The sequence below is a fragment of the Amblyomma mixtum genome, chromosome 5 (genome assembly GCF_055824585.1).
Source record: "Amblyomma mixtum isolate Tamu chromosome 5, ASM5582458v1, whole genome shotgun sequence".
Classification (NCBI taxonomy): domain Eukaryota; kingdom Metazoa; phylum Arthropoda; class Arachnida; order Ixodida; family Ixodidae; genus Amblyomma; species Amblyomma mixtum.
In genome coordinates, this window is record NC_143016.1 from 100,362,238 (window position 1) to 100,387,559 (window position 25,322).

The 25,322-nt window shown below is 44.0% G+C and overlaps 2 protein-coding genes across 9 annotated transcripts in view; one reads left to right on the forward strand and one right to left on the reverse strand.

Annotated features, from left to right (window-relative positions):
* The window catches only part of LOC149343201 (P2R1A-PPP2R2A-interacting phosphatase regulator 1), a 31,227-nt gene extending 28,037 nt beyond the window's left edge, over positions 1–3,190 (reverse strand). For 3 of the 7 annotated variants that reach the window (XR_016283107.1, XR_016283102.1, XM_089545741.1), the window contains exons 1-2: positions 3,058–3,190; positions 407–563 (exon numbers count right to left, since the gene is read on the reverse strand). Coding sequence is in view for 1 of the 7 variants with exons in the window: in XM_089545741.1 (XP_089401867.1) it covers positions 407–507 (101 nt within the window). In the remaining 6 variants the exon portion in view is untranslated. Of the gene's footprint in view, positions 1–406; positions 564–1,487; positions 2,170–2,225; positions 2,424–2,475; positions 2,654–2,674; positions 2,799–3,057 lie in introns of those variants that run through there. The other 4 variants (XR_016283103.1, XR_016283104.1, XR_016283105.1 and 1 more) reach the window with 4 other exon arrangements.
* The window catches only part of Mpi (mannose phosphate isomerase), a 68,007-nt gene extending 42,919 nt beyond the window's left edge, over positions 1–25,088 (forward strand). The window contains exons 1-8 of one of the 2 annotated variants that reach the window (XM_089545739.1): positions 3,188–3,562; positions 4,869–5,002; positions 6,179–6,370; positions 7,326–7,467; positions 15,377–15,532; positions 19,112–19,282; positions 21,776–21,978; positions 23,021–25,088. In XM_089545739.1, coding sequence (XP_089401865.1) covers positions 3,553–3,562; positions 4,869–5,002; positions 6,179–6,370; positions 7,326–7,467; positions 15,377–15,532; positions 19,112–19,282; positions 21,776–21,978; positions 23,021–23,212 — 1,200 coding nt within the window. In that variant the 5' untranslated portion in view covers positions 3,188–3,552 and the 3' untranslated portion in view covers positions 23,213–25,088. Of the gene's footprint in view, positions 1–3,187; positions 3,563–4,868; positions 5,003–6,178; positions 6,371–7,325; positions 7,468–15,376; positions 15,533–19,111; positions 19,283–21,775; positions 21,979–23,020 lie in introns of those variants that run through there. The other variant, XM_089545738.1, reaches the window with a different exon arrangement.
* Positions 25,089–25,322: the final 234 nt, after the last annotated feature.

The window sequence follows — 25,322 nt, forward strand, 5'->3', positions numbered from 1 at the left end:
TGGGAAGTGTACCCTGCATTGCGGTCTTAGCAGGGCTTCAGGTTTGAAATCGAAGGCCTACGTTGGCCTTTGGCAGTGTGGAGGGTAGGAGTACAGGGTAGAGTGGCCACTGAGTGGCCGTAGGGTGGCCGTAGGGTGGCCATTGGATGCCCGCGCTGGCAGCTTTGTACATACACTTGTATCTTTATGCCACATAATGGGTCACATGGACGGATCACGATGGCGACAATGATGACAATACGAAACTGAAAGAACTTGTAGCGTCGTAAAAAAAAAAAGCAAGTCCACTGCAAACCATGCACGTTACCAATGGCAAAGCCATTGCTTCAGGACAGAAATTCTGGCTGGAAACCTAGACTTACACTATCAAATATGATGCAAGCACTCCTCCATTCCTTGAGCTCACCTGAAGGTTGGAGTGTTTCCCAAGACATTGATCATGGGTGCGCTCGAGGAACGTTTCAGGTTTGAGCCCGTGCCCATGGGCGGTGGTGGGTCCACATCCATTCTGCTGCAGGTGTAAAGTTACGCTGCAGACATCCTTTGCACTTCAGCCCACTAGCCTAAAACACAAGAAAGAAAGTGAAAAATAGGTGGATGACTCCGTGCAGTACCCTACCTTTCCACAAAAAGTGATTAAAGCGTTGCAAAACAAAGCCATACAGCTGCGAAAAATTCGGGCATATTTTTGGAATCTTTACTGCAGAAAAGAATTTTACGGGGCCTTTTATTAAGTGGAGCCTTTTTAAATATACACTTGATGTTGACGGGACCAAAATGTTAGTTCGATGAACGTTTACTGTATTTTGCTGAGGTGTATAAAAACACAAGGGTTTTTCTCGTACGCAGTACACTGCTTCATTGCTACACTGCTGGTATGCCACTAGTGTATTTTCTTTGTTGTTAACAAATGACACATCGGAGTCGATGTGAAGCAGCTGAACGTATGCATCCAAGAATAAATAATCAATGACGACAAACACAGGAATGTTACTGGTATCAAACCTGCCAACTACTCTGCAAGGCTAGCATTTCACTGTGCCTCTGTTGTGGGAAATTTCACAAGTCAATCTCAACACCCAAGCACATTTATTACGGCAGCGAATTAGAGTGCCGATGTCACCTCCGAAGGCACATGCAATAACGAACTTCCCATCACAAGGTAATTCTGCTCAGCTTTCATTTCTCTTTCTGTCAGTCTCACTAATCACGTGCTCACAAGCACTAACTCTTTTCTAATGACAGCTTGCTCCTATCCATTTCTTTTGTGCTGCCACAATGGCTGACACATAAAAAACTTATAGTACACAATGCAATTGAATTGGACATCACACAGACTGTGCTGGCTTAATTCACGAAAGCTGAAACGGAGTAGAGGAAAGGTTATCAAGTGCATATATTACACTGCCCTCATGAAACACAAACCCGCGTACGCAGCAGTTTACTGCAGGAACTTATGTTTACAAGCTAGCAGATTAATGACTCACAAGGATGAAAGCAGGAACGAAGAAATTTAGAATATACTGTTTCGAAGTTAGACATCACACGACTTGCAGCGGGCGCCGGATCAGCAAGAAGTTTGGCTGTTCGAACTAACAGTGGCATATGAATTCAGATGAGTGTGGCGCAAAATATGAGCTTCAGTGGTATGTGGAAAAACTGGAATGCCCACTCTAACAGCATATCACTGCACGCAGGACGTAGATTTTGACCAGATACGATTTATCATAACAGGGCGATGCTGAACGTTGTGCGCGGATCGTGGTCTACGAAGATCGCTGCGGCGAAGGGGAGCGTTAACCACTTGGGTTCGCGCACGGGATTGTCACATGGTCGTCGATGACAGAAAAGCAAAAAAAGGAGAACTGTGATTGCGAACAATGCTTCGCCATATTGATGCTGCTGTCGTTGACCAAGCTAACAAGGCTATTTTAAACGCGCCTTTCTGCCCGTAACGTCAGCAGTTACGCGCTGCTTGATACGTACATGCATGGTGTAATCAGAATATATTTAGCACATTAAATAGAAGAAGCGAGCAGTTCATAAGCAAACAAAAAAAAAAAAAAAGGACAGGCTGCAAAGGATGGAGCACAGCCTACAGAATAGCGCTGAGCACACCACCTTTTCAAGGGCCGCCGAATGCCGAATGCGTGAACACTTCACAGCAGTTCACCACTGTTTAACGATTCGGCTTAGCAGCAGATAAAAACAGGACGGACAGAGACCTGAATGGTGGCAGTATGGGGCGTCTAGCTAAATGATTTGCTGTCACCAGTTCACCAAACCAAGGCGCTCCGGAGGCGAAAGGCTGCGCGAGTTGAAAGCGGCAGACAAACCCCCTCCGATCAACGGAACACCATCTGTTATTTCCTCGTCCTCCGGCGTTTTTCGGCCGTCAAACAATGCGCTTCAACGTGGAAGAGCCAGAGACCATAAAACGCAAGCGGCGAAAGTTAACGATCAGTATTTCGCTACCTCAGGTCTCAAATCTCAACGACACTTTGAGGTCTTGTATCGAGTTTCAAGTTTTGGTTCGGAGGAAGAATACCCCGGAACGCCAGCGCAATGGGAGCTGCAAGGCGCGTCAAACGAAGCTCTCGCGCAGAAAAAAAAAAGACGGGTAAAAAGAGGTTAATAAAGCCCGGAACATGAAGTAAACTGAGGTTGTACTCACAGCCGCCGACCCTCGTAACAGGCCCTTTTTACTTTATTACGGCACAAACAAAAAGCAAGTGAAAAAAACCAGCAGCAACCGGGCCGGACATATAACAAAAGTGCTCATTGGCTACGACCGTCGCCAGCGCTGCTGAGGGCCAATGATCATCGCTGTAACAACATTATCAAAGAACTGTCCATTATACCGAGAAGCTAACCTCTACAGCCGCACGCTTCCTCACTGGGGCGATCAAATTATTCATTTACTGAGGGCGCAAAACGAACAGCCTCGTTCGCTTCCAGGAAGTAGGGTTTTAGGCAGCGCTTTGAACCTGAAGTTAAACGCGCCTATCGTTCTTGACAGCTGATAACGGTTAAACGAAATAAAAAATCATGATTTACCGTTCTAAGCGGTCCGCCACAGGAACCTTGCTGATCTTCAGTGAAAGCCGCGAGTGGTAGAAATGGGCAACAAAAAAATAGGAGCTTGAATTGCTTGAATCACGTGGCTGAGGTTTCGCCCTACAGATGCCTCTCCGTACCCTCCCAAATTTGCCCTTCACTTCTCTATCTTTTTTTTTTTTTTGTCTGGCTGCCGTCAGGATTGGAAATGGTTGTGTATTGTGGACTGACTAATCATGGAAATATTTCGGCGCTAATAAGAATGCGATTACTCAAGGAATTTCAAAGTTGGTCTAAAATCTAAACATTTTCCGCGCAAGGCCCCTTGCTCATATAGATCCACTAGCTTGCAATCGGTAACAGCTGACTGGTCTAGAGGCGCCCTTGACGTGGTTACACACCTGTCCAAGCGATGCATGCGAAAATTTAACGACGTGGTGTTTTGAAGAGTAGCGCGGTTCGTGTGGACGTGTGATCTTTCCTTTGCGCGGGATCATGGCTGAAGGTATGCCACATGTACTCCGTGTGACACTTATCATGTGAAGCGCGCGTAATCGCTCAAATCTAACGTGCATTTCGGACCTGTTTAGGTTTTCACGAAATGCGATTACTTGAAGTCAGCAAGCAACTCTGTTTCCTCAAGTGGCGGTCGCACGCATCTGGAGCTGCAATGCGGCACGCACTGCCATGCTTTTCGCCTTCCTGTTTTACAGCTTTGCAGTGATCTGTTGACGTTTCTGCGAGGTCGCACTTTTGAACTTTGATGTCGTATATTGAGGAAACGGAGCACAAAAGCACATGTGAAAAAAAAATGGAAAAAAATGCAAGCAGTTATGTTATGTTATGTTATGTTGTTATGTTATGTTATGTTATGTTATGTTGTCTGGCATATGTTCATCATTTTGAATGTTTGCTGCTGATTGTATTTTGTATAGAGTTATAAGAAATGTCGGTGACCTTGATGCCATACAGAATGACCTGGATAATATAGCAGCAAAGTGTACAAAGTGCAAAATGTCCCTCAGTGCAAAAAAGTCTATGCATGTCAAGTGTACTAGAAAAAGAAATCAGATCCACTGACCACTGCGCCGGAAATAAAATATTTAGGTATATTTCTTAGCTCAGATTTGCAATGGAATAGGAAAGTTAATCATGTTGTAAATAAAGCCACGTCCATTCTGGGATTTTTTGAGCTGCAATTTCAGTCACCTACCTAGTAATCTCAAGCAGCAGTTATATTTTACACACGTCCGCTCAGTCCTCGAATTGTTGCGTATGCTGGGATCCTCACAGTGTGAAACATAATAGACAAACTTGCGAAAATGCAAAACTTGACAGTGCAATTCGATTTGTTTTGGGGAATTACGATAAAAAATTAAGCATGACCAACATCAACATAATCTTCAATGGAGTGGACTGAAAGACTGTCGGGAAAATCTTTGCCTTAAACTGTTCGATAGTATCTATTACTCACACACAGATACAGACTGCGAAAAATATGTTGAAGAAGGAACCACGAACAAAAAAAAACAATATTCTTTTCACAGTAACCCATTTTGTCATTCCCTTTTTGTATGGATGACCAGCAAGTGGAACACATTGCTGCCCGAAATTGTTTCTATTAACAGCAGTGAATTTTTTTCCATGCTTTGATTGTATCACTAGCTTTGTGAAACTTGATGCTTTTGTTTATGTACATTGTTTTGAATTCTTCATCATGTTTTGTAACCCCCCTTGCTGTAATGCCGTAAGGCGGTGCAGGTATCTAATAAGTAAAATAAATAAATAAACTAAATGTAACTGTGCTGCAGCTGGGCTGTTGGAGCTGGTCTGCACTGTGCAGAAGTACCACTGGGGCAAAAGGGGCCCCTCCAGCCTGGTCGCACAGCTGGCTCTCAAGGGGAACCACCTGGCATCCATCGAGGAATCTACCACGTATGCCGAGGTGAATGGGGCAGAACTGTTTGATGGGAACACTGAGTACAACTCCATCCAATTACTGCCCTTAGCGAAAATTTATTCACTGGCTCTTTCTGGGTATGTTGACGTTTGTCCGGCAGCAAAAGAAGCCACTTATGGCTGAGAACATTGAATTTCAGTTTTCCTGTTGCTCAATTCAAACTTGTGATGTCCACATCGAGAGGGACTGGTTGCCACTGTTTTGAAGTGGATGGCTATGTAGCATAGCCTCTGGGATCAGCGCAAAAATTCACTGTCGACGCATGCAGTTTACTCATGAAATCTGCCAGTAATGGCAACACTTAAATTTTATTTTTCTATATTTTCTAGCTTATGAACGTCCTTATTTTTGGTGAGAGAGGTTTCTTTGTGGTTAGAATGTCTTTGTCTATCAATACAGGCCAACTTCAATTTGTCCTGAATAGAAAAAGTCAAAAAATGAAATTCAGGCCTTACTTCCACTGCAGTGATGTCAATGACACGTCAGGTAACACTTCCACTGTACATTTTCTCAAGCAAGCTTTAATGAAGTCAAGATAGCTTTTTTTTTTTTTTTAACACAGATCTTTCAGGCTAGGCTACAATACCATTTACCTTGGTTTCATTTTTGCTTTCATAATTCACCTTGAATAACGTGTATTTCTAGGGTCGTCAAAGCAGTGATATAGATGGTAGAATGTGGCATCAAGTCCTGGCATGAAACCAACAGCATATGAAGCATCATCTCAGCGCACCAGGAAGTTTTCCCTTGGAAAATACAGCTGTGGGAAGTGCTAATAAGGCTGTAGTATTGACACTAGATACAGCACACCTGAGTCTCTTTGTGTAGCGCTGCTTGATGCCAGACTATGCACTGTAAACATTTTATGATTGCTTTCACTTTTGGTGGTGATGTATTGTCAGAAGTGGTGTGTACCTTGTGTCATTGCACTGCTCACTGATTTTGCCATGCCTTGTGGTGTTCATGTAGGCTGGCATGCCTCTCGATAAAAACGGCCACCTCCTGACCTGTCTCAGTAGCGTGCATTGCCTGAAAATGCGTGGCAAGTCGGTATAAACGAAGCTCGAGTTGTATACTCCACTTGAGCACACCAGTGGTATTTTTTTGTGAATCCGTGTAGATTGCTATGTCTAGCTGACCTCAAATTTTTATGCTCTGCAGCTATGGATGGGCACACATCCGTCATGTCCGAGCAAGATTCGAGGCACGGACAAGACGTTGGCTTCGCACATTACGGAGCACCCGGAGTGCCTTGGGGACAGCGTTCGAGCCATCTTTGGCTCGCAGCTGCCGTTTCTCTTCAAGGTGCTCTCAGTTGGTGCTCCGCTGTCCATACAGGCACACCCAACCAAGGTGCCTCTCCCTTTACATCTGTCCGAGTTTCTTGTTGATATTAAGTGCAGCACTGGGTGCACCATCTGATGTACTCGAATTTCACTTGTTAAATTGTATTAATTTCTGAAAAGCAGTTCTTTAATTTAGGTTTTATATTTGTTATGTGAATATAGAAATTTAGTTGGATTGCTTACCGCAGTTAATATAAAATAAGTTAATGTTTAATTGTAACTGTAGATAATAGCCTGTTGCAAGCTTTACGGTCACACTTGGTCTGCACAATCAAAACTCATATTTGGGACTGAAAATCCAAACAAACCATTTAGATTACATGAAACAGAATTAAAACACTATATTTCTCTCAGTCCGAAAAGAAAAAAAAAAGAAACATTGGAAAAAGTAATTTATTATTTTTGGTCTTAGTTGCCAGTGCTTTTCAGATTCTCTTGTTAGTGCATTGTTTGTATTTGGAGCCTTTATGAGCTTGCTGTTGTCTGGCATGGGTAAACTAATAGACCGAACTGGTAATAGCAAGGTACTAGTCACTATTGTCTGCCCACCTTATTTAACAGTGAGTGTCAGAATTTTTGTCACTATCTGTGCCATTTGCTTGTATATTTAATATAGCTAGCATCATCACCAACAAATATTACATCCACCGTAGGACAAATGTGTCTCTTTCGTTGTTTTCCACTTAGCCCATACCTCACCAGTTGCAACACCAAGAGAGCAGCATTACTAGAGAACAAACTCAAGGTAATGGTATGTGAACAAGAAGGAGTGGACTTCATTGGGGGCATAATATATTGAAAGGCCCAGATTGCCAATCGGTATACTCCTCATCTTCCTCAAAATTTTTGTTAGGCATGGATATTGTCATACCCTTAGACTCCAACTGATCAAGCCTAATGATATGCCATTATCGTGGTTAGACAAGGGCAGTTTGCCACTGTACATGCGTTTTTTGCAATAGGTATTGGCCAAGAAACTGCACGAGGCCCACCCTGACTTGTACCCGGACTCGAACCACAAGCCAGAGATCGCTATTGCCCTCACCGAGTTCGAAGCCTTTTGCAACTTCCGCCCTCTGCACGAGATCCTGCACCTTATGAAAGGTAATCATGTCAGCCGTGGCTACAGTGTAAGCTGCCTTGACTTGGTGTTTTTTTTTTTTATTTTAACATCTCTGTAACATAGCCTGACGTGGTGAGACATTTTTCAAGCACTAAACTGACAGGACAGAAGCATAGGAACAAGACTATGGTTGACATCAACATGACGCAGTTGATGCCTTCTATTTTGTCGCCACTTTAGGGCTGTAACAATGTCCCTTGATGCCAGGAACCAACTAGCCCACCTGTCTTTGTTGTTCTCCATTGTGCTTGGAGACTAATCTTCACTGGGGTGTCATTGCTCAGTTTAGTGTGGTAACATTTTTTTTCATTCAAAGCTCACGAAACCTCTCCTGCAGACTTCTACGACTTGTGTGGCCATGCCCATGCTCACGTTGATGATGCAAGACAGCCGTCATGTTTTTTAGACGTAGGTCTGTAAGCCATGGAACAAGCAGCAACTCAGTTGCAAAGTCACAACAGAAACTTGACTTTTGTCCTTTTTGTGGAACATTGGAGTTAGCATGACAGCTGTGACTGCTGTCACCATCTCCGCTGTAAGTGAGCCCACTTACAGAACCACCTAGGCCTTGCGTTGAAGCTTATGTGGTACATTTTAAAGAGCTCACATTCCCTGGCCCATATAGCTTTTGAAGGGCAATATGGAAGTCTCTTTCTGAACATTTCGATTTGATGATCAGACAATATTTTGAGTCCGCTCTCTTCGTTACAAGTGGTTCTAGGAAATACCACACACATTTTGAAGCTGCAAAAACAGCAAACAGAAACCAAAACTCTGGTGCTTGGCCGGAGACAGTGCTTTGTGCGGCACAGCAATGACACCACAGATGATATTGAAAAAATTATAGTACACCCTTTGAATGGCTGAAATAATAATTGCAGGCAACAACTTCATTCTTGAGATGTCTGAAGTGACCAAATACAGGTCTGAAAATTTTTATTGAAGCGAGGAGCTGTAAGTGACATGCAGATAACGTTTGCAACATCACGAGCGCAGTGCTGCCTGCAGAAATTGTCAGAACTGAGGTTATGAAAATGGCAAGCTTTGAAATTGATCTGCAAAGAAATGAAACGTCACACGGTCACCTAACTTGGTGCAAAGGATCAGGATGGGGAGAAAACTCCGCAATGACAGTTTCATTGAAATATGTGAATGTTAAGAACCACCTTGTCAATGTTCTCATTCATCAACAGAGGAGTTCAGTAAGCTTTATGTTATGACAGTGATGATGATGCTCTGTTTGTCAGAGAGGAAGTCCTCAATGCTGCTTTCACAGCGCTGTACTGTAGTGGCTTTCCCAAACATCATAGTTTAGCAATTATTGCTTGAAGCGCAACATATGGAGCTAACTATCAATGACACAGCCACCAGTGTTAATTTCAATGGCTCTTGGCTTTTATACATGCACTTCGTGAGCAACTCATGCCCTTCATTTTTCCGCCCAGCATCCTGACTGTGGTGGCCACATTTCCATGAAGGTGGATTGCAAAAATGGCCATGTGTCATACGATGTCAGTGCACGTTAAAGCACCCCAGTGGTGAGAATTAATTTCGAGCTCTCCACTATGGCGTGCCTCATAGCCCACATGCAGCTTCCACGTGTTAAATCCACCACACCGTACAACACCATGCCCTGTTCACTGCGTGAACTTAAGCATGTCTGATGCATGACAGTGGCATTCAAAAGGCCCTTGGCGTCCTAAACAGAAATAATTAAAATTGCTTTATTGTCACATTACCTCTGTGAGGAAGTAACACATGCTCGATAGCTAGTTGATTCATGGTTGTGAGGTAGATGTGCGCTTAGATAACAATGACAGAAGAAAGGACAAACTTCTGTGCACCCATGACCTGTTGTTTTTTTGTTCTCTATTCTGTCTTCATCATCGAAGCACACACCCATCCCAACAACCAAGTGGTGTCACTATGGTGAACGGTACCGCCCGGTGCAGTGCCTCCGTGCGTCACCCCTAATCCCATCCCCTAGGCCCCCACACCATTTTATTGGGGGGCCCCCACACCAGTTTTGCTTTTGAGCCGGCTCTTTCCATAACACATAACTTGAAAATAAAGTTACATGAAGATGTATTTACGAATGAAAAAATATGTCGATGTGGCTTAGCTTGGTTAAGCCCGGTAATTGCGAAAGCAATATCCGTACCTACGCCATGGTACAGCTGGTAGTGTAGCTGGTGGTGGTGCTTGTGGTTAGACTTGGGGTGGTGCATCGGTTATACAATCCAATGCAATCCAATCAAATCCAAACCAATCCACTCCAATCAAATCTAATTCAATCTAATATAATCCAAATCAATCCAATGCAATCCAATCTAATCCTATCCAATGCAATCCAATCCACTGCAATTCAATCCAATCCAATGCAATCCACTCCAATGTAATGTAATCCAAACCAATGCGATCCAATGCAATCCACTCCAATCCAATGCAATCTGATGCAATCCAATCCACTCGAATACAATTCAATGCAATCCAATGTAATGTAATGTAATCTGATCTAATTTAATCTAATCCAAACCAATCCAGTCCAATCTAATCTAATGCAATCAAGGTCAAATGAAGGTCAATGGTGGTCACCGCCGCGGCACGATGGTGTTCACCGGCCGCGGCACGATGGTGGTCACCGGCCGCGGCACGCAAAGGCGTGAAAGTGCAAGTAGTATTGCTTTCGCAATAAAATATATAAATTAGAAGATTTGTAAGCACAGGTGTACCCAGATAGCTAGAGGCAAGGGGTGCACCTCACGAGAACTGCTGTCGATCGTATTCTAATGAGACAACTCTCCGGCGGCAAAGCCATCTTCCTGTTGCTTAGTGGAGCATTTGCGCTTTTAGGCTTGAGCCGAACCTGAACAGCACCAGTCGTGGAGTGGGTGGCCAACGTCGAGAAATCTTCTGGGCAATTTCATGGTTCGCGTCAAACACCTTAATGTGGGTTCAAACGCGTGGAATTGATCGCAGACAATACGTGTGGACCGCCTACCACTTGACGCAAATGTTGCTCCTCTCAGTGACCTTGAGTGTTCTGCACTCAATCGGACTCTGTGCAGGATGCTCATGGTCACCCAGAGGAGTGACGTTTGCGTCACGTGGTAGGCGGCCCACGCAGATCGTCCACGATTGGGTTGGTTGGCAGTGTTGTGAAAGTCAGATATGGCAAAAGAGCAAGACCCAACGTCTATCTCACTCGAGGCGACTGTAAAAGTGGTAATTTAGACATTAGACAGTTGAACTAGTTGGTAAAGCATTATGAAAAATGACAGCACAAAGAGGCGAAAGGCAAAGCAAAGAACGGACACAAGCATTTGTGTTGTCCATTCTTTGCTACTTTCACACGCAAGAAGGAAAATAATCCGTGTTGTGGTGTAGATCTCTAGACATCTATATGACGCGTGACAGTTTGGGGGAGTTGGTTTGAGCAGTGATTGACAGCTACTGTGTTTGTCTTCTCGTCGTCATGTCATAAAGTGTCAGTAACTGTACATAGCTGAATGCTGTTGCAGGTACAAAGCCTAACTAGTTGGCCCATGGGGTCTTCTAACAAAGAAATGTAAGTCTGCCAAGAGCACGTTAGTTGGTTACAACTGTGAAATGGTGACCAAAGAGGAAGGGCAGAGCCTACTCAAGCGCCAAACGCTTGCGTTCACCAACAGAGCTATTTTGCTTGGTGATGGAGAGAAGATGGTTCGCATAAAGAATGACACGTCCATGGCCTATCTGTTATTGGGCTACCATGACACCGGTCCCGTACGTGTCTGCTGGCTTTGGTGCAAACATCAGCCGGGGTGGATGCACGAAATAAGTGGCATGTGACGTGCTCAGCGACATGATGAGCAATGAAAAAGCTTGCCGCTGGAGCAGGCCCCCAGGGTAAAGCAACGCCAGATAGTTGAGGTCGGCGAAATGCTCAGCAAAGTTGGAGAAATCCAAACAATGGCCGACTTAAGCCCACCACACAATTCTCCTAGGCTTGGTAGTGTTCCAAAGCATTGACCGGGCGACCAGAAAGCAAAGATTGGTGAGCCTTGGCGGCGGCAGAATTTACATACGCAACTGAGCTGAATTCCTGCTCGAAGAAAAAGAGCAGCAGTGTAACCACCAGGACTAGTGGGTGTGGATCAAATGTAATGTAACCAGCAATGAAAACAGGAAGACAAGAAGAAGTACACAGGGCAGTGCTGTCCTGTGTACTTCTTTTTGTATTCCTGTTTTGTATTGTATTCCTGTTTTCTTTGCTGGATATATTATATTTTAAGAGCAACAATAGCAGAAAATTGTTTTAAGTGTGTATAAAACACAGAATAGAAGACCTTGTTTTACAGGTAGTGCAGATCAGTAGTGCACTTGAAGCCATGAAGGAGAGAGGTCGTCACCCGCTCGTAAATGGCCGCAGCATCACATAAATGGTGAACCACAAATTTTAGACCATAAATTTTATCTGATGGCCTCTCTTCATGCTTCATGCCACCCACAGCAATCTTCCAAAAAAGGAGCGTGGAGGGAGGTAGATATACAGTCGAACCCGGATATATCGAATTCGAAGGGGATCGGAAAATAGTTCGATATATCGAAAATTCGATATACAGATATAGGCTAAAACTGCACTCCCGATCATAACAAATTGTGGCTTACCGTTTGGAACAGCCGCGAATCACATAGTATGGGCACGCAATGTGAAAGCGCTTTATTTCGCAGAAAAAAAATCACTAATTTTGGGCTGCTTTTTTCCCTGGGAAACGAAGTTCAAAACACTGGCCTCGATCTTCTCGAGACTGTCCAGGTGCAAGAGCACAGTGCCTTCCATTTCGCCGCAACAGCGCCGAATCAGGCTAACGCTGATGGCAGTTCAGTGGCTGCGCACGGACGCGTTTCTTCGACAACACAGTTGCCCTCGTCGTCGCTGGAGTCGGCGTCTTGAACGCCAGCTACCGCTTGAAGTTCGGACGGAACGGCGCTGAGAAAATTGGACAAGTCGCGAAACGCGTCGTCCAAGCACTCATCGTCATCTAAATCTTCCGGGCATTCATCTCCGGCCACTTCAAGGCCTGCCTTGCCAAAACAGTTGGCTACTGGAGCCTGCTTCACGTCGCGCGTTGAAACAGAGGCACACACACACAAAAAAAAAAAACACGCGAGGCGCTGATGGAGCGATAAGAGCGAAGCCTATGCGAGCGGCAGTCAACGTGACTGCAAAGGAACGACAGAGGGAAAAGAAAGATCAGGGAGAAAGATCGGCGCTCTGGGCTTCGTTTTTTTTTTTTTTTTTTCTGAGCTCTCTCTTTTCCCCAGACCCACGATGTGCCCACGAGCGACCGTTTTCTCTCTCTCTCTCTTTCCCCAAGAAGCGTGGCTTAGAACCGTCGCCGCGCGTCTGGAGGGTGTTGCTCCATGCCGCACTCTCTCTTCGTTAAGCTCCAATGACCTTGACGGAGCACATGCCGGCGGTACAGGAGGAGGGGGAAAGCTCGCGCCGGTGGGGCGCAAAAACGGGGAACAAAAAAAAAAAGGGGGGCCCTGCGCCTGCTGACTGACGGCGGAAATGTTCTCCGCTGAGGCGGCTCAGGACCGGACAGGAATGTCTTTGGGGAAAGCGTGCCTTCCAGGGGCGCGGCGCGGCGCGGCGTTCGATATATCCAATGTCCGGCGAAAATGGAATTCGATATACAACGCAACTGTCCTATACTTTTACATAGTATTTTCAAGGGGGTAATCTGTGTGTTCGATATAGCCAATAATTCGAAATATGCGGGTTCGATATATCCGGGTTCGACTGTATAAAGGCGCAACTGTTCACATGAAAATATCGAAAGATTAATTCATGCAAAACAAAGGCAGAAAACACTAGGGGCTGACATTTAATCTTCAAAAGAAGCATTCCTAAAGAAACGTACACTGCTATCATTGCATTTTTTATTTATATTTATTTATACAGAATACCCCTAAAGGCCCTCGAGAGGGTATTACATAGGGGGGGGGGCACAGGCAATTGAACAGAATAAAAGAAAACCACAAATATAAAACAAACAACAAAAGCACAAATAAGACACTTTGCATGACATAAGTAAGCAAAAGAATCAAAACAAAAACACAAATAAGACACTTTGCATAACATAAGTAAGCAAAAGAATGGCAGCGCGGCAAAGAACGAAGATTACTCCAGTATTAAAATTATACAAACAGAACACTAATGCAATGTGTGAATGTCTGGATTGACAGTGTGAAAATTATGATCACCGCAAGTAAGTTGGCAAAAATATTCACTTTTAGCATATGAACCATGAGCCTGTGTTGATTTGGGTACGAAATGCTGCCCTTGGAAACCGCACGCAGACACGCAGATCTGTTTTCTTCGCCACGCGCAACATTCGAAACACAAATTCTCTGTTGACAGCACGGTCGAAACCGCTGTCACCCCAACTTTCTCACAAACGCTGGAGCTGCACCACCCTTAGCGCTGTATCTGGTGCGGTCCACGCCCTTCACACCCCCTTTGTGATGCCACTGCCACCACCATAGTGCTTTCACTTACATTAGTGTTTCACATAAACTGTCGTCTGAGGGCATATTGCCTTATGTGCCAACATGAAACGACATCTGGCAGATATGGAAATTGAGCTAGTTGGTGCCTTTGCCATAGTACCGTATTTTCCGGTGTATAAGACGCACCTGCCATATATGCAGGCTGTCATTGAAAAAGTTGGTATATAAGACGCACCCGTGTATGAGACGCGCCCCAGTTTACCCAGTTAGCTAGTGAGGCTTAATTAAACACGCTTCACGACCATCGTGAAATGCACTGTACCTGTGAGAAGTTCTTAAGCAACGCTAAGTGATCGAAAAAGGCAACACTCATGCCATACCCACCCACGTTTTAGCAAAAGAAAAAAAAAACGAAAGAACTCTCCTTATGTCCATAGCATAATTTTATTTTTACTTAAAACCTTTGAAGGAAGTCGTCACTTCGGATGCGCTATCAAAAACTTCCGAAGGCAACGCGGCTGAAACATTCTCTTCGTACTATGTACATACTACATACACAGAGCAAACATAGCTGCAAAGGGTGACTAAAAAAAAATGCCAGCTTGTATTGGCTTATCTTGACAATGGCAAGAAGCGTGATTGTCGCCATCTTTTGGCGTTTCACATTAATTTTGCTTGGGGCCTCCGAAACGGCCGCGTGTTTATGATCTCGGAAGTCATCATCCCCGCCGTTTCATGATAAGTTCACCTGAAAAAGTTACGCACGGCTGTGCCGGTATTATGGCCGTTTTACAACCGCGTTATTGGTAGCGATATTTTTCCGGTGAAAAAAGCTTGAACATGAACCTGAGTAATTCCTGAACTCACAAAAAAAATACGAAAAATTCGCATATAAGACGCACCCTTGTATAGGACGCACCAGCAAGATTTTTGGAAAAAAGCCGCGTCTTATACATTGGAAAATACAGTAGACAAGAGAGTCTGACCAGAACATGAGAGGAATACTGTGAGTTTATTGTCTTGGTAGTCACAGTAGCTTCGGTTGGTTGTGTTCTGCGTGCGATGCTTCAATATTGTGGTTACTGCAGGTTGCAGTGGCTTTTATTTTATTGCTTTGTCAAATTTGATGCCGTGGCACGTACAACCGTAAAAACAAGTTGCCAAGAAAAGACGAAGGTGCTAAAAAGTGCATGATCGAGGGATAATGATGAAGCTGCAAGTGTGCATAAACTTATGCAGCAAATAAAGTTCTGAATTAGCTAAATGTGGCCAAGGTGCCTTAAATGTAGATGCATATGCTTTTTCTAATGTATTAACCAGCTGTGTGGGCAGTCATCTCTGCTGTGTGAGTTTTCCTGAGTTGCTACCTTCTGCATCTCTCAAAAATTTTAGCACTGCCCGAGTTGCGAGCGTTGCTTGGGAAGCTGATAGATCGGCCATTGACATCTAAGGAGGATCTGCAGGCCTGGTTTCGGGCTGTTATCACTGCCCCACCCGACGTTTTTCAACCACACCTTAAGAAACTGGCTGAGAGACTCAGGAAGAACGGTAAGAAACATTCACTCACATTGGGGACCGAGTGCTTTGGGTTTGAGGAGGCAAGTAGGTTTGGAGCCTAACATCCATGCTTGAAATTGACACGCATCAGGGCATGTCTTCAGAACTTTTGATGACTGGGATTCCTTCTGTAAAATGAGATCCTGAGAGGTCAGTTTCTCTCCAAGGTTGAGAAGTAGCAAACCCCAAGCAATTCAGAGAAGTGTGTCTGGCAGTTGTAATGCAGCTGCTGAGAGTTTCACTAGGTTAATGTTCTGTGTAACGTTTTCCATGTCATATGCCAGTGCCCACTATCACAGTTCAGAGACATAGTGCCTCCCCCACTGTACCTGCATGTTTGCAGGACACGCCTGCATATGACATATGATGCTTGAACATCGAGCCTACCATTTGTTGGCTTACTATGCCTTAAGGCACTGCTGTTTTTCTTGAAAACGACTGACCTGTCCAGATACCTTTAACTCTGTATCGTTGTTCTTTATGCATACATGTGCCCATGTCTTTCTCCTCCTCTGTAATTTTCGTTGATTTTGTCCTTGCCTCCTAAGCACGGGGTGACAAGTAGAATGCCCTTCCTTCTTTATGTTATGCAACAGCGTTAAAAGCCACATCACTGAAAAAGACCTGGCATTGTAGTCTGTCATAAAAATCACTGATTGGCCAAAACAGTTATGACATCATCAGGTCATGTGACATGCCACCTACCACAACTGTTCCCCCCTCACCCCCCTCTCCACCTGCATTGCCACAAACAGAAGCCTTATCACGAAAAAGACCTGCGGTGATGTGGTCTGTCATAAAATTCACTGATTCTAATGCTAATGCATTCCCCACACATAATGTAATTAGTGTTCCTATAGTTTTCTTTGTTTGTTGCTCTCTGGTCTTTAGTGTGCTTTGGAAGATTTTTCCAGTTGAGCTTTGCACCCTCAAGGCAAACAACCTGCCACATTAAATGTAGAGAACTTTATTACTAATTGTACATTATTAGGCAACATAGAAAGCAGCCAAGGACACCCTAGAAATCCCAGGAACAAGACACAGAAGTGCTCCAAAAACAAGACAAACAGTGTCCTATGTGCAAGAATTAATTTTGGTAAAGTCGGATTAGGGCTAGTTCATGTTTCAATATATATTACAATGTTCTGGAAAGCAAGCTAAAGGAATGAGAGATAAAAGAACACTCTAGCAAAACAGGCGTACAAAACAACTCACTACCTGCTTGTCTTCAGTGCTTGTTTGTTTCTCATCCCTTATGCTGCTTTCTTGAATATTGTGTATGAATAGGGGTTGGAGTTTTTGAAAATTCAGTGGACTTTTTGATGTTTAATTGGTACCAGAGTTTTTTTTTTTTTACGGCAAACATTGTTTTCGACGAGTGAATCACTGTTTTTTTTTTATGATGTGCCATTGTACTCTTGTGCTATCAAAAGTCACTGAGAGCTTATAGTGGCCTTTTTTTTTTTTTAGTACAAGCAGTCTGTTTTTCATTAATTTATGCACAGATGGTTGTACAAACTCTGCTTGTAGACAGAAGTACCATTGCCATTAAAAAAGTAACCAAAGCTAAATAATGGAGCTGTCAGACAAAAAAAAACACTAGTGGAGGTTTACTTCTAGGAACTGGGTTGTGATATGTGATAGCTGAGATGTCCCACCGGGCTGAGTGAGAGAGCAAGGCATCACGTGGTCTCTGTGTTGACAGCAGCGATGGAACTGGCGCTGAATTGTCGTGGCAGCCAGAACATGACACTTTTTCGCCAGAACATGACACTTTTTTGTTAGGCTTATGCATGATTTCGCATCAATTTCTGTACCTACCTAAGCAAACATGTAATGACAATGAACAAACAGTGCCTCTTAGCAGACAGCGAGGATGTCGAGCCTCCCGGTCTGGAGAGGTATGTAAGGTGGCAGACAAATGTTCCAAAAACACAGCTGCGCTAATCCAGTAGTACCACTGTCTCACCACGCTCTGTGTTCTGTAGTTTTATAATTTGAAAAAAGCGGTTCAAGTTTGTTAATTTTCTAGCTGGCTGCGGCATGCATGTCAAGCATGCTGCCCTTTTTCATTCAAAACCTAATTTTGAAAATTGAATTCAGCATACTTTTGTCTTTTTTTTTCTGTATGTTTAAAACAAAAAGTACAGCTATAATGAACCACCAACTAACCCAAACTCAAGTTTTGGCCCAAGCAGTGGACAATATGTGTGCTGTGTTTTGAAATATCACTTTTTTGCCTCAATGCCAGATGCAATTTTAAAATGGTAGCTTGGTGAGAATGCTCTTTTCACAAGTAGCAACACAGAAAGGGCCACTTTGTATGCAAGAACAGGCTTTTGCGAAATATGTTTGGATAGTTGCGTAGTAAAGTTTCTCTGTACACACACCTCATTCGAAATAGTAGTGACATAGCTTAGAACGTGTTAATTTGGTCATGGAGACAGCGTAAACAACCAGTGTAGGAGTGGAGCTATTCACAACTGGTCATAAACATGGCGAAAGAGGGTTTGTTTGCTTCTGCAAGTTTCCGTGGTGTTTTCCATTGACTACCGATAGCTGAAACTGGCCTGCTTCTAAAGGCCTATCTCGAGCACTGGCATGTGGTTAGAGGTTGTTTTCGAGCCTGTGTCCTATGTGATCACCAAATTTGTTTCCTTGGGCAAGTAATGGCATGCTCTTTACGATCAAAACCAAAACTGGGCATAATAAGTGGCTAATATTATACGCTGCATGCTGATGCACTGTTTTTTATTATTATTTTAGGCCACAATAGCTTGAATCAGTGGATGCTTGTTAGCACAAAAAAACATGAAGCTTAGAAATTCCATTTCTGTAGCCGTTGCAGAAAGCACCGAAGGCCTACTTGAAGAAATTTTAGAGGGCCCACCTTTCTTTTTCTTCTCCTACTGCATGCAGCATAACCATATGGAGCCTGTTTTACTAGCATGTTGATGTAACCTGTTATCGTAGCCTATTATTGTAGCCTATTACTGTAGCCTCTTGCTGTAGCCTCTTGCTGTAGCCTCTTGCTATAGCCTCTTGCTATAGCCTCTTGCTGTTGCCTATTGCTGTAGCCTATTGCTGTAGCCTCTTACTGTAGCCTCTTGCTATAGCCTTTTGCAGTAGCCTCTTGCAGTAGCCTCTTGCTGTAGCCTATTGCTGTAGCCTCTTGCTGTAGCCTCTTGCTGTAGCCTCTTGCTGTAGCCTCTTGCTGTAGCCTCTTGCTGTAGCCTATTGCTGTAGCCTATTGCTATAGCCTCTTGCTGTAGCCTATTGCTATAGCCTCTTGCTGTAGCCTCTTGCTGTAGCCTCTTGCTGTAGCCTCTTGCTGTAGCCTCCTGCTGTAGCTTATTGCTATAGCCTGTTTGTGTAGCCTGTTGTGGTACCTACTGCAGTTTTTCTCACCCTGGAAAGAAATAGTGCAGTTTTCACATGTCCATATTTTCTGCCAGTTATAGTCGATGCGAACCATGAGCCATAAAAAAACAACCGCGTTGCAATCCAGATGTGCCTGTTTGTGCATGCCGTACATACCTGTCTCTTATTCTGCATCTGTTGCATTTGCAGTGGAGGCAGCAGGGCTTCCGTGCGAGCTGGTCAGCGTGTTTCTGCGGGTGCACGCAACATACCCTGACGACATTGGCTGCTTCGTCATCTTCTTCCTCAACTACGTCAAGCTACAACCTGGAGAAGCCCTGTTCCTAGCTGCAAATGAGCCTCATGCCTACATCTTTGGTGGTGAGACACCGCCCCCCCCCCCTTTTTTTTTGCACATGTACTTTCAGAACAAGTGCACTTTGCAGGGCACATTGCCAAAATTTAGAATGAATATTGAAGTGTACAGCTTGAAAGACAAAAAATACAGCAATGATGTAGGCCAAACTTATCGTTACGCCAGTAATAACTGGCTAGCATTAACATCAGAATAGTTTGTACAATAAACAGCTTTGCAGTGTGCATTATTTGGTCAGTTACAACACGCTTGACATAGTTCGACGTAATTGAAATTAGGTGCTGGTGGTGGGAGGACATTTTATTCATTTGCATTAGTATATATGGCAACAGATAATTGAGAAATGTGGCTGCGGCATATATGTTGCACCTGACAAAATGCATGTGAAGCTTTAGTGGAGTAGCTCATTGTGCTCGTGTCGCACCACACGGATAATGCCATGTTTGTCTCAAAGCACGAAAAATCTGATGCTGACAAGGTGAGAAGAGAGAGGGAGTTTTATGAGAGGAAAGGAGGAGAGGTCGGCCAGTGGATTTCACAGAAGGAGCGCCTTGTGCGCTCCTTGTGTATGAACGCAAAATATTAACACAAAGTATTAACACAAAGTATTAACACAAAATGGACTAATAGAACTCGAAAGCTAAGAACGAAGTATTTACAGGTGAGGAATGGGACGCAACAAAATACTAACGTGAAATCGGAGGTAAAGGAGACGGAAAGAAAGATGTGGAAAGAGAGAATGCAGGAAAAATCGGCGCTAGGCATATATAGGACACGAAAACAGGACATCAAAAACGAGCGATTATTCGATAATTCGCGGGGCAGTTCAATGCTTTTTTGAGGCTAGGACAGGGACTCTGAGAACAAAAGCGTATAGGTCCAAATTTGAAGAAGTGGATATTTTGTGCGCTGCTTGTAAAACGGAAACGGAGACCATAGAGCATTTGGTTCTGAGGTTCACAGAACTCTGCTCAGCCCTCCCAGAGGGGGCAGCAACAGCCATAGAGATAGCGCTGGGATTTACTGGGGAGGACGGGCAAGTGGATGGGAAAAGCGTGACATTGACGAAGGGGAGGTTGGAGGATTGATGGCTGAAATCAAGGGAGGGGTGAATTTGGAGGGGAAAAGGATAGGCAGTCTAGACATTGTAAGAGCGAAAGGGAAAGAAAGGGAAAAGAAAAATAAATTAACAATGGGGGAAGTATAGGCTAGGTGGCGAAAGCTACCGCCCGGTACAAAGGGTAAAGCCATTATCATCCATGCATTGTCTACAGAAACTGTTAGTGTTGAAGCACACATGCCGCTTAAACATTTTATAAAGGCTGCCAAGTCTTTTGAGCCTGAAGGAGCACGCGTGTTGAATTGTCTAGTGCAAGAACTTTTCAAAAGCAGTTAGTATCTATGGAGTTATCAGTTATCAGAAGGTGCCTTTCAGCACTTCAAATTTTTGTAGACGCGAAGGGCCGTGAAGATCGGGTGGCTGCCACTCGTCTTGAGCCACGTCCGTGAAGAAAAGGCAGGAATTTGAGGGCGCAATGCATCGGTTGCAGATTCATTTGAGCAGTCCTCGGTCACCGAACATGTGGTGTACAGTGGTACGAGATGCTGAGCCACCACATTTATTATTGCTGATGCCGGGCCATGGACCAAGGCGTTGAGTCGTGCACCAAGGAGCTCAAGAATGGAGCAGCTGTTTGAACTGGGAGCTTGACCAGTCCTATTCTGCTCGCTGTCACCATCCTTTAACATCCTCGTGTGTGCATAAGCATTGGTGCTATAGGATTTTCGCTCTCCTTTCATTACCTTTTGCTGCACTGAAAGCTCTGTGAATGCACTGGCACTATGAAGTGTTCACAATGATCCATCAGGTGGCTGGGCTTCATATTTTAATTTTTTTGCTTACATGTGTAAGCTGATTACTGCCAGTTTACATGTGCAACTTGTTGCCGTTGCTTGGTGTGTTTTCTCGGCCCCTCTGCTTTCATTGGCACCTGGTTTGTGCAATCGTGAAGTAATCTGGCTGCTGTCTGAATATTTGTGTCTTATGTAGGAACAGTATTTTAAAAGTAGAAATCGAGAGCAGGCCACTGAAACAGGCACAGGAAGTGGAAAGCACTTTTGATGTCTAGATTTAAGCTGCTCTTCTGTGCTTAGGGAATTTATACTATGAAGTCTTTTCTCAGGTAGAACTCGCTAAAATCGGAAATTCAATTTAATCAAACTGACGCTTTCATTCCGTCAGCATTAGCACGTTAAAAAAAGGCTCCCTTTGATATGAACTCTGCATAACTTAAAACAAATTTTCGGCTTATTTTGCGTTAAAATTATCGAGCACCAATTGTATCTGGTTCAGGTGTTCATTAAATCATTATCTGAGGATTGGCAGTGAGGTGTTGGGGGGAGGGGGGCACTGGTAAACACATTGTTTGAAAAGTGTTTCAGGGCATCTTTGTTGAGTTTGTCTCAGGCCCTCCATCACTTCTTGTCCACGCATGCAGACTGTGTGGAATGCATGGCGTGCTCGGACAATGTGGTGCGAGCGGGCCTCACGCCTAAGCACAAGGACGTGGGGACGCTGTGCTCCATGCTGAGCTACAACTCGGTGCCCTTGAGTGAGGTGCGGTTCCCTGCTGTGTCTACCGACCTGGAAACATGCTGCTTCTCGCCTCCCATCTCGGACTTTGCCGTCAAAATGATCAAGGCAAGTGCATCATCAGTTTTGTGCGTAAAGCGCTGCATTTTTGGTCATTTGTAGTTGAGGTGACTGTTCAGCTCTGACTTAAAGGTGCACTGAAGAAGAATCTGAACTCGTATTTTTACCGCTGGAACTCGATCTACACATTCCGAGCGTTCTTGGAAACTTTGAACTATTCCCCTGTGCAACCGATTTCCCTAATTTAAATCGGTTTAACGTCGGGCTCCCGCCTTTCTTTTTGAATTTCCCGCAAATGGTGGGAGGAGTCGACCAACCTTTCACCCAGTCCCGTGGCAGCTTGCCGCTCTGCCATCGGCGGAGTGAGACGTAGTGATCGGCAAAAGCAGAGTCCACGCGTATTTTTATTTCCGTGGGCATAATTTGCAGCTATGTAGTCTCTGACTAGATCCATTTATTCACGGAAACCTAAAAGAAACAAAATAAAAGCGAAAGCAAAACTGCCATGCGACTGCCTGAAAGGCACTCCATGCGTTGGTCGACTCTTCCCAGCGGGGAATTAAAAAAAAGGCGGGAGCCGGATGTTATTCCGATTTAATTAGAGAAATCAGCCGCACAAGGCAATAAATCGAAGTTTCTAAGAATGCTGGGAACGTGTAGATCAAGTTCCCGTGGCAAAAAGAAGAGCTCAGATTCCTCTTCAGTCCATCTTTAACCTGTGCCTGGTTTGGAACTGCAAGGTACCTCCAAAGCAGTGGAGATAAAGTTTCCAGGCAGTTGCATGTTGACATCCGGATTTCTTCTGAAGAACTCAATGTTGTAACTTAGGCTCTCTGAGAGGTGCGATGGCGAGAGGGAAAAAGTCATTGAAAGTCTTAGAAAGTAGGCTGTGTTGTTCAAAGAAATTCGTAGCTTTCATTTGGAATTGCAGTTTGCAGGTATGCTTTGATTGACTGGCACCAAGAATTCTTTGCTAATGTAATGAAAGTCATGCTGTTTGTTGTTCTCATTCACTACTTCTGCATTGAAATGCATCATTGGTTTGGAAAGCGAAACAAAGGGTATTGTGTCTGTTGCTAATGCTTCACAGGTCGTGCCCAACAGCAGCTTCTCGCTCAAGAGCATGGGCTCAGCGAGTATTCTGTTGGTGATAGAAGGCGAGGGCAAGGTCGGCAGTCTTCCAGTGCACAAGGGCAGCATCCTGTTCCTGGCTGCGGAAAAGGGCCAGACCATTACTGCAACCAGCACAATGTGCATCTACCAGGCATTCAGCCCCGTCTGATCTCGGAATGGATCACCAATGAAGAAATTTTTGAAGATGCTTCCTTCAGTGTCTTCATGAACAGTGAATCCTGCCTGAAGGAGCATAAACTTTTTTTAACGTGATTACTTAAACTTACTTTGAAGGAGTGGTAGTCTGAACAGAGTGTGGTGACTTAATCTTTCGAGACATGTTGTGGTTTGCAGACTACGAGCTGTGGTTGGATGGCACTGCCAACTCATGCTGGGGAGTTTTAGGCAGATGTGGGCCTTTTGGGTTGACGGTCTCCTTCAAACTGAACTTGCATAAATGTTACTAGCTCTTTTTGATGGTCACTTTAGATACTGCCTACTGAGACAGGTTTTTTTCGATTCTCAAAAGCAGTCTTGATCTTCTGTGCCTCTAAAAGGACATCAGTGTGTCTCTTTAAATGCCCCATTTTCGCAAAATGCTGTTGTAGGCTTTTGCGTGCCATTTAGCTTTAAGTTAACCGTTGGCACATTTGCTCGAGCACATACTCTGGCAACGTCTCTTTAGCTATTCTGTGCCCCCCCCCCCCCCCCCCCCTCTTTTTTTTTTTCACCTCTTACATCTATTCGCTGATGCCATTTTTGTTATCATCTTTTGCTTTAATGGCATTTTTTTGTCTGCTCTAATACTCGTCCTGGCGCTAGCTTAGCTGAGTACAATGCAATAGATGTGAGTATACTATACTCTGTAGGTTTGAATGTTTGCATATTCGTTGATCTTTGGCAAGTTGAATGCTACACACAATTAAATTTCATAGGCGGCATTTGTGTGGATTGGAATCAGTTTTGTCACAAGTGATTGCTGGCTGTTCTAAACGAATGTTTTTTTTTAATGCAATGTAATAGATGTAATGCTTATGTAATAGATAGCTTCTGTTGTGTTAATTCATGCATTGTGCGATGCTGTTAGTTCCAGGGTGTAAAGGTGTGATCAGGGGTTTCCCCATGAATTGAAATTAGGGGGTGTGTATCAATTTCAAGGAGGGGAGGGGAGAGGGTAGAAAAGTGCTAGTCATTTTTAATTTTTAATTTGTGTCGTTGATTTGTCACGTATGACTACCAACATTTGTGATTATAACTTTCATGACAAAGGTAACGATAATTCCCCATAATGTGTAAAAAAAAATGTTACGAATTAAGAGGGTGCCTTCATGAAGACAAGAGTGTGTGTAGGGAAGCCGTTGGGTGTGATACACAGCTATTGCTTGATATAGCTCGAAACTTCATCATGCTCAAGTGTGGGTGTATGACTACGGCAGTTGATCCGAATAGCCCTTCATACTGATGAGTTTGGAAACATCTTTCTGATGCATAACCTTCCATATGTAGCTTTTGCCTGTGGAAACCTTCGCCAGACCAAGTATCAGCTTTTGTAACCTTCGAGGTGATTTCTTAAGTTTTCTTGAGCCTATTTTGTCAGACACTATATTGGTGTTAAAACCACTGCGCCTGTTATTTATGCACACCTAAAGTCAGCTTTGAATGCAAAGCTGCCCATGAGGTTTTCATATGTTTGACCTCCTGCAGTCTTTTTAGCAGCAGTGAAATATAATTCTCTTCATGTCTGGTGGCTGCCCAAATAGTTTTACAGCATATATAACCTTGAACCGAAATTCTCACCACGTTTGTTATGGTGTGTACTGTTATTTCCCTAGTGAGGTAAGCATGCAAGCCACCTGAGAAGTGCATGAATCCAAAGAGGCTTTGGACAGCTTGTTCACTGCCCAAAGCAACTGGGAAAGCATATGCATAACTGAAAACTTGCAAACTTGTATTGCAACTGGAGATTGTCGTGGTGCATTTGCCCCCATGCTCCCTTTTGTTCCTCTTTGTCCCTTTTGTAAGTGCAATAAACTGTCGATATTTTATCCAAGGCTTCTCATGGACATGTTAGGAGGAGCTGACCCTAAGCTGTGCTTAACTAATGCGGCGACATGATACGATACGACATGACATATAACTGCACCACAAAAGGCAGGACAGAAGATGGAGAATTTGCCTTCAAAGGTCTTCAACACGAGGCTTTCAATGATCCTTGTTTTGTTGTCATCTCTGCCCCATCCTTTGTGCAAATTTTTGTGCTGCAGTTGTTACATGTTGAG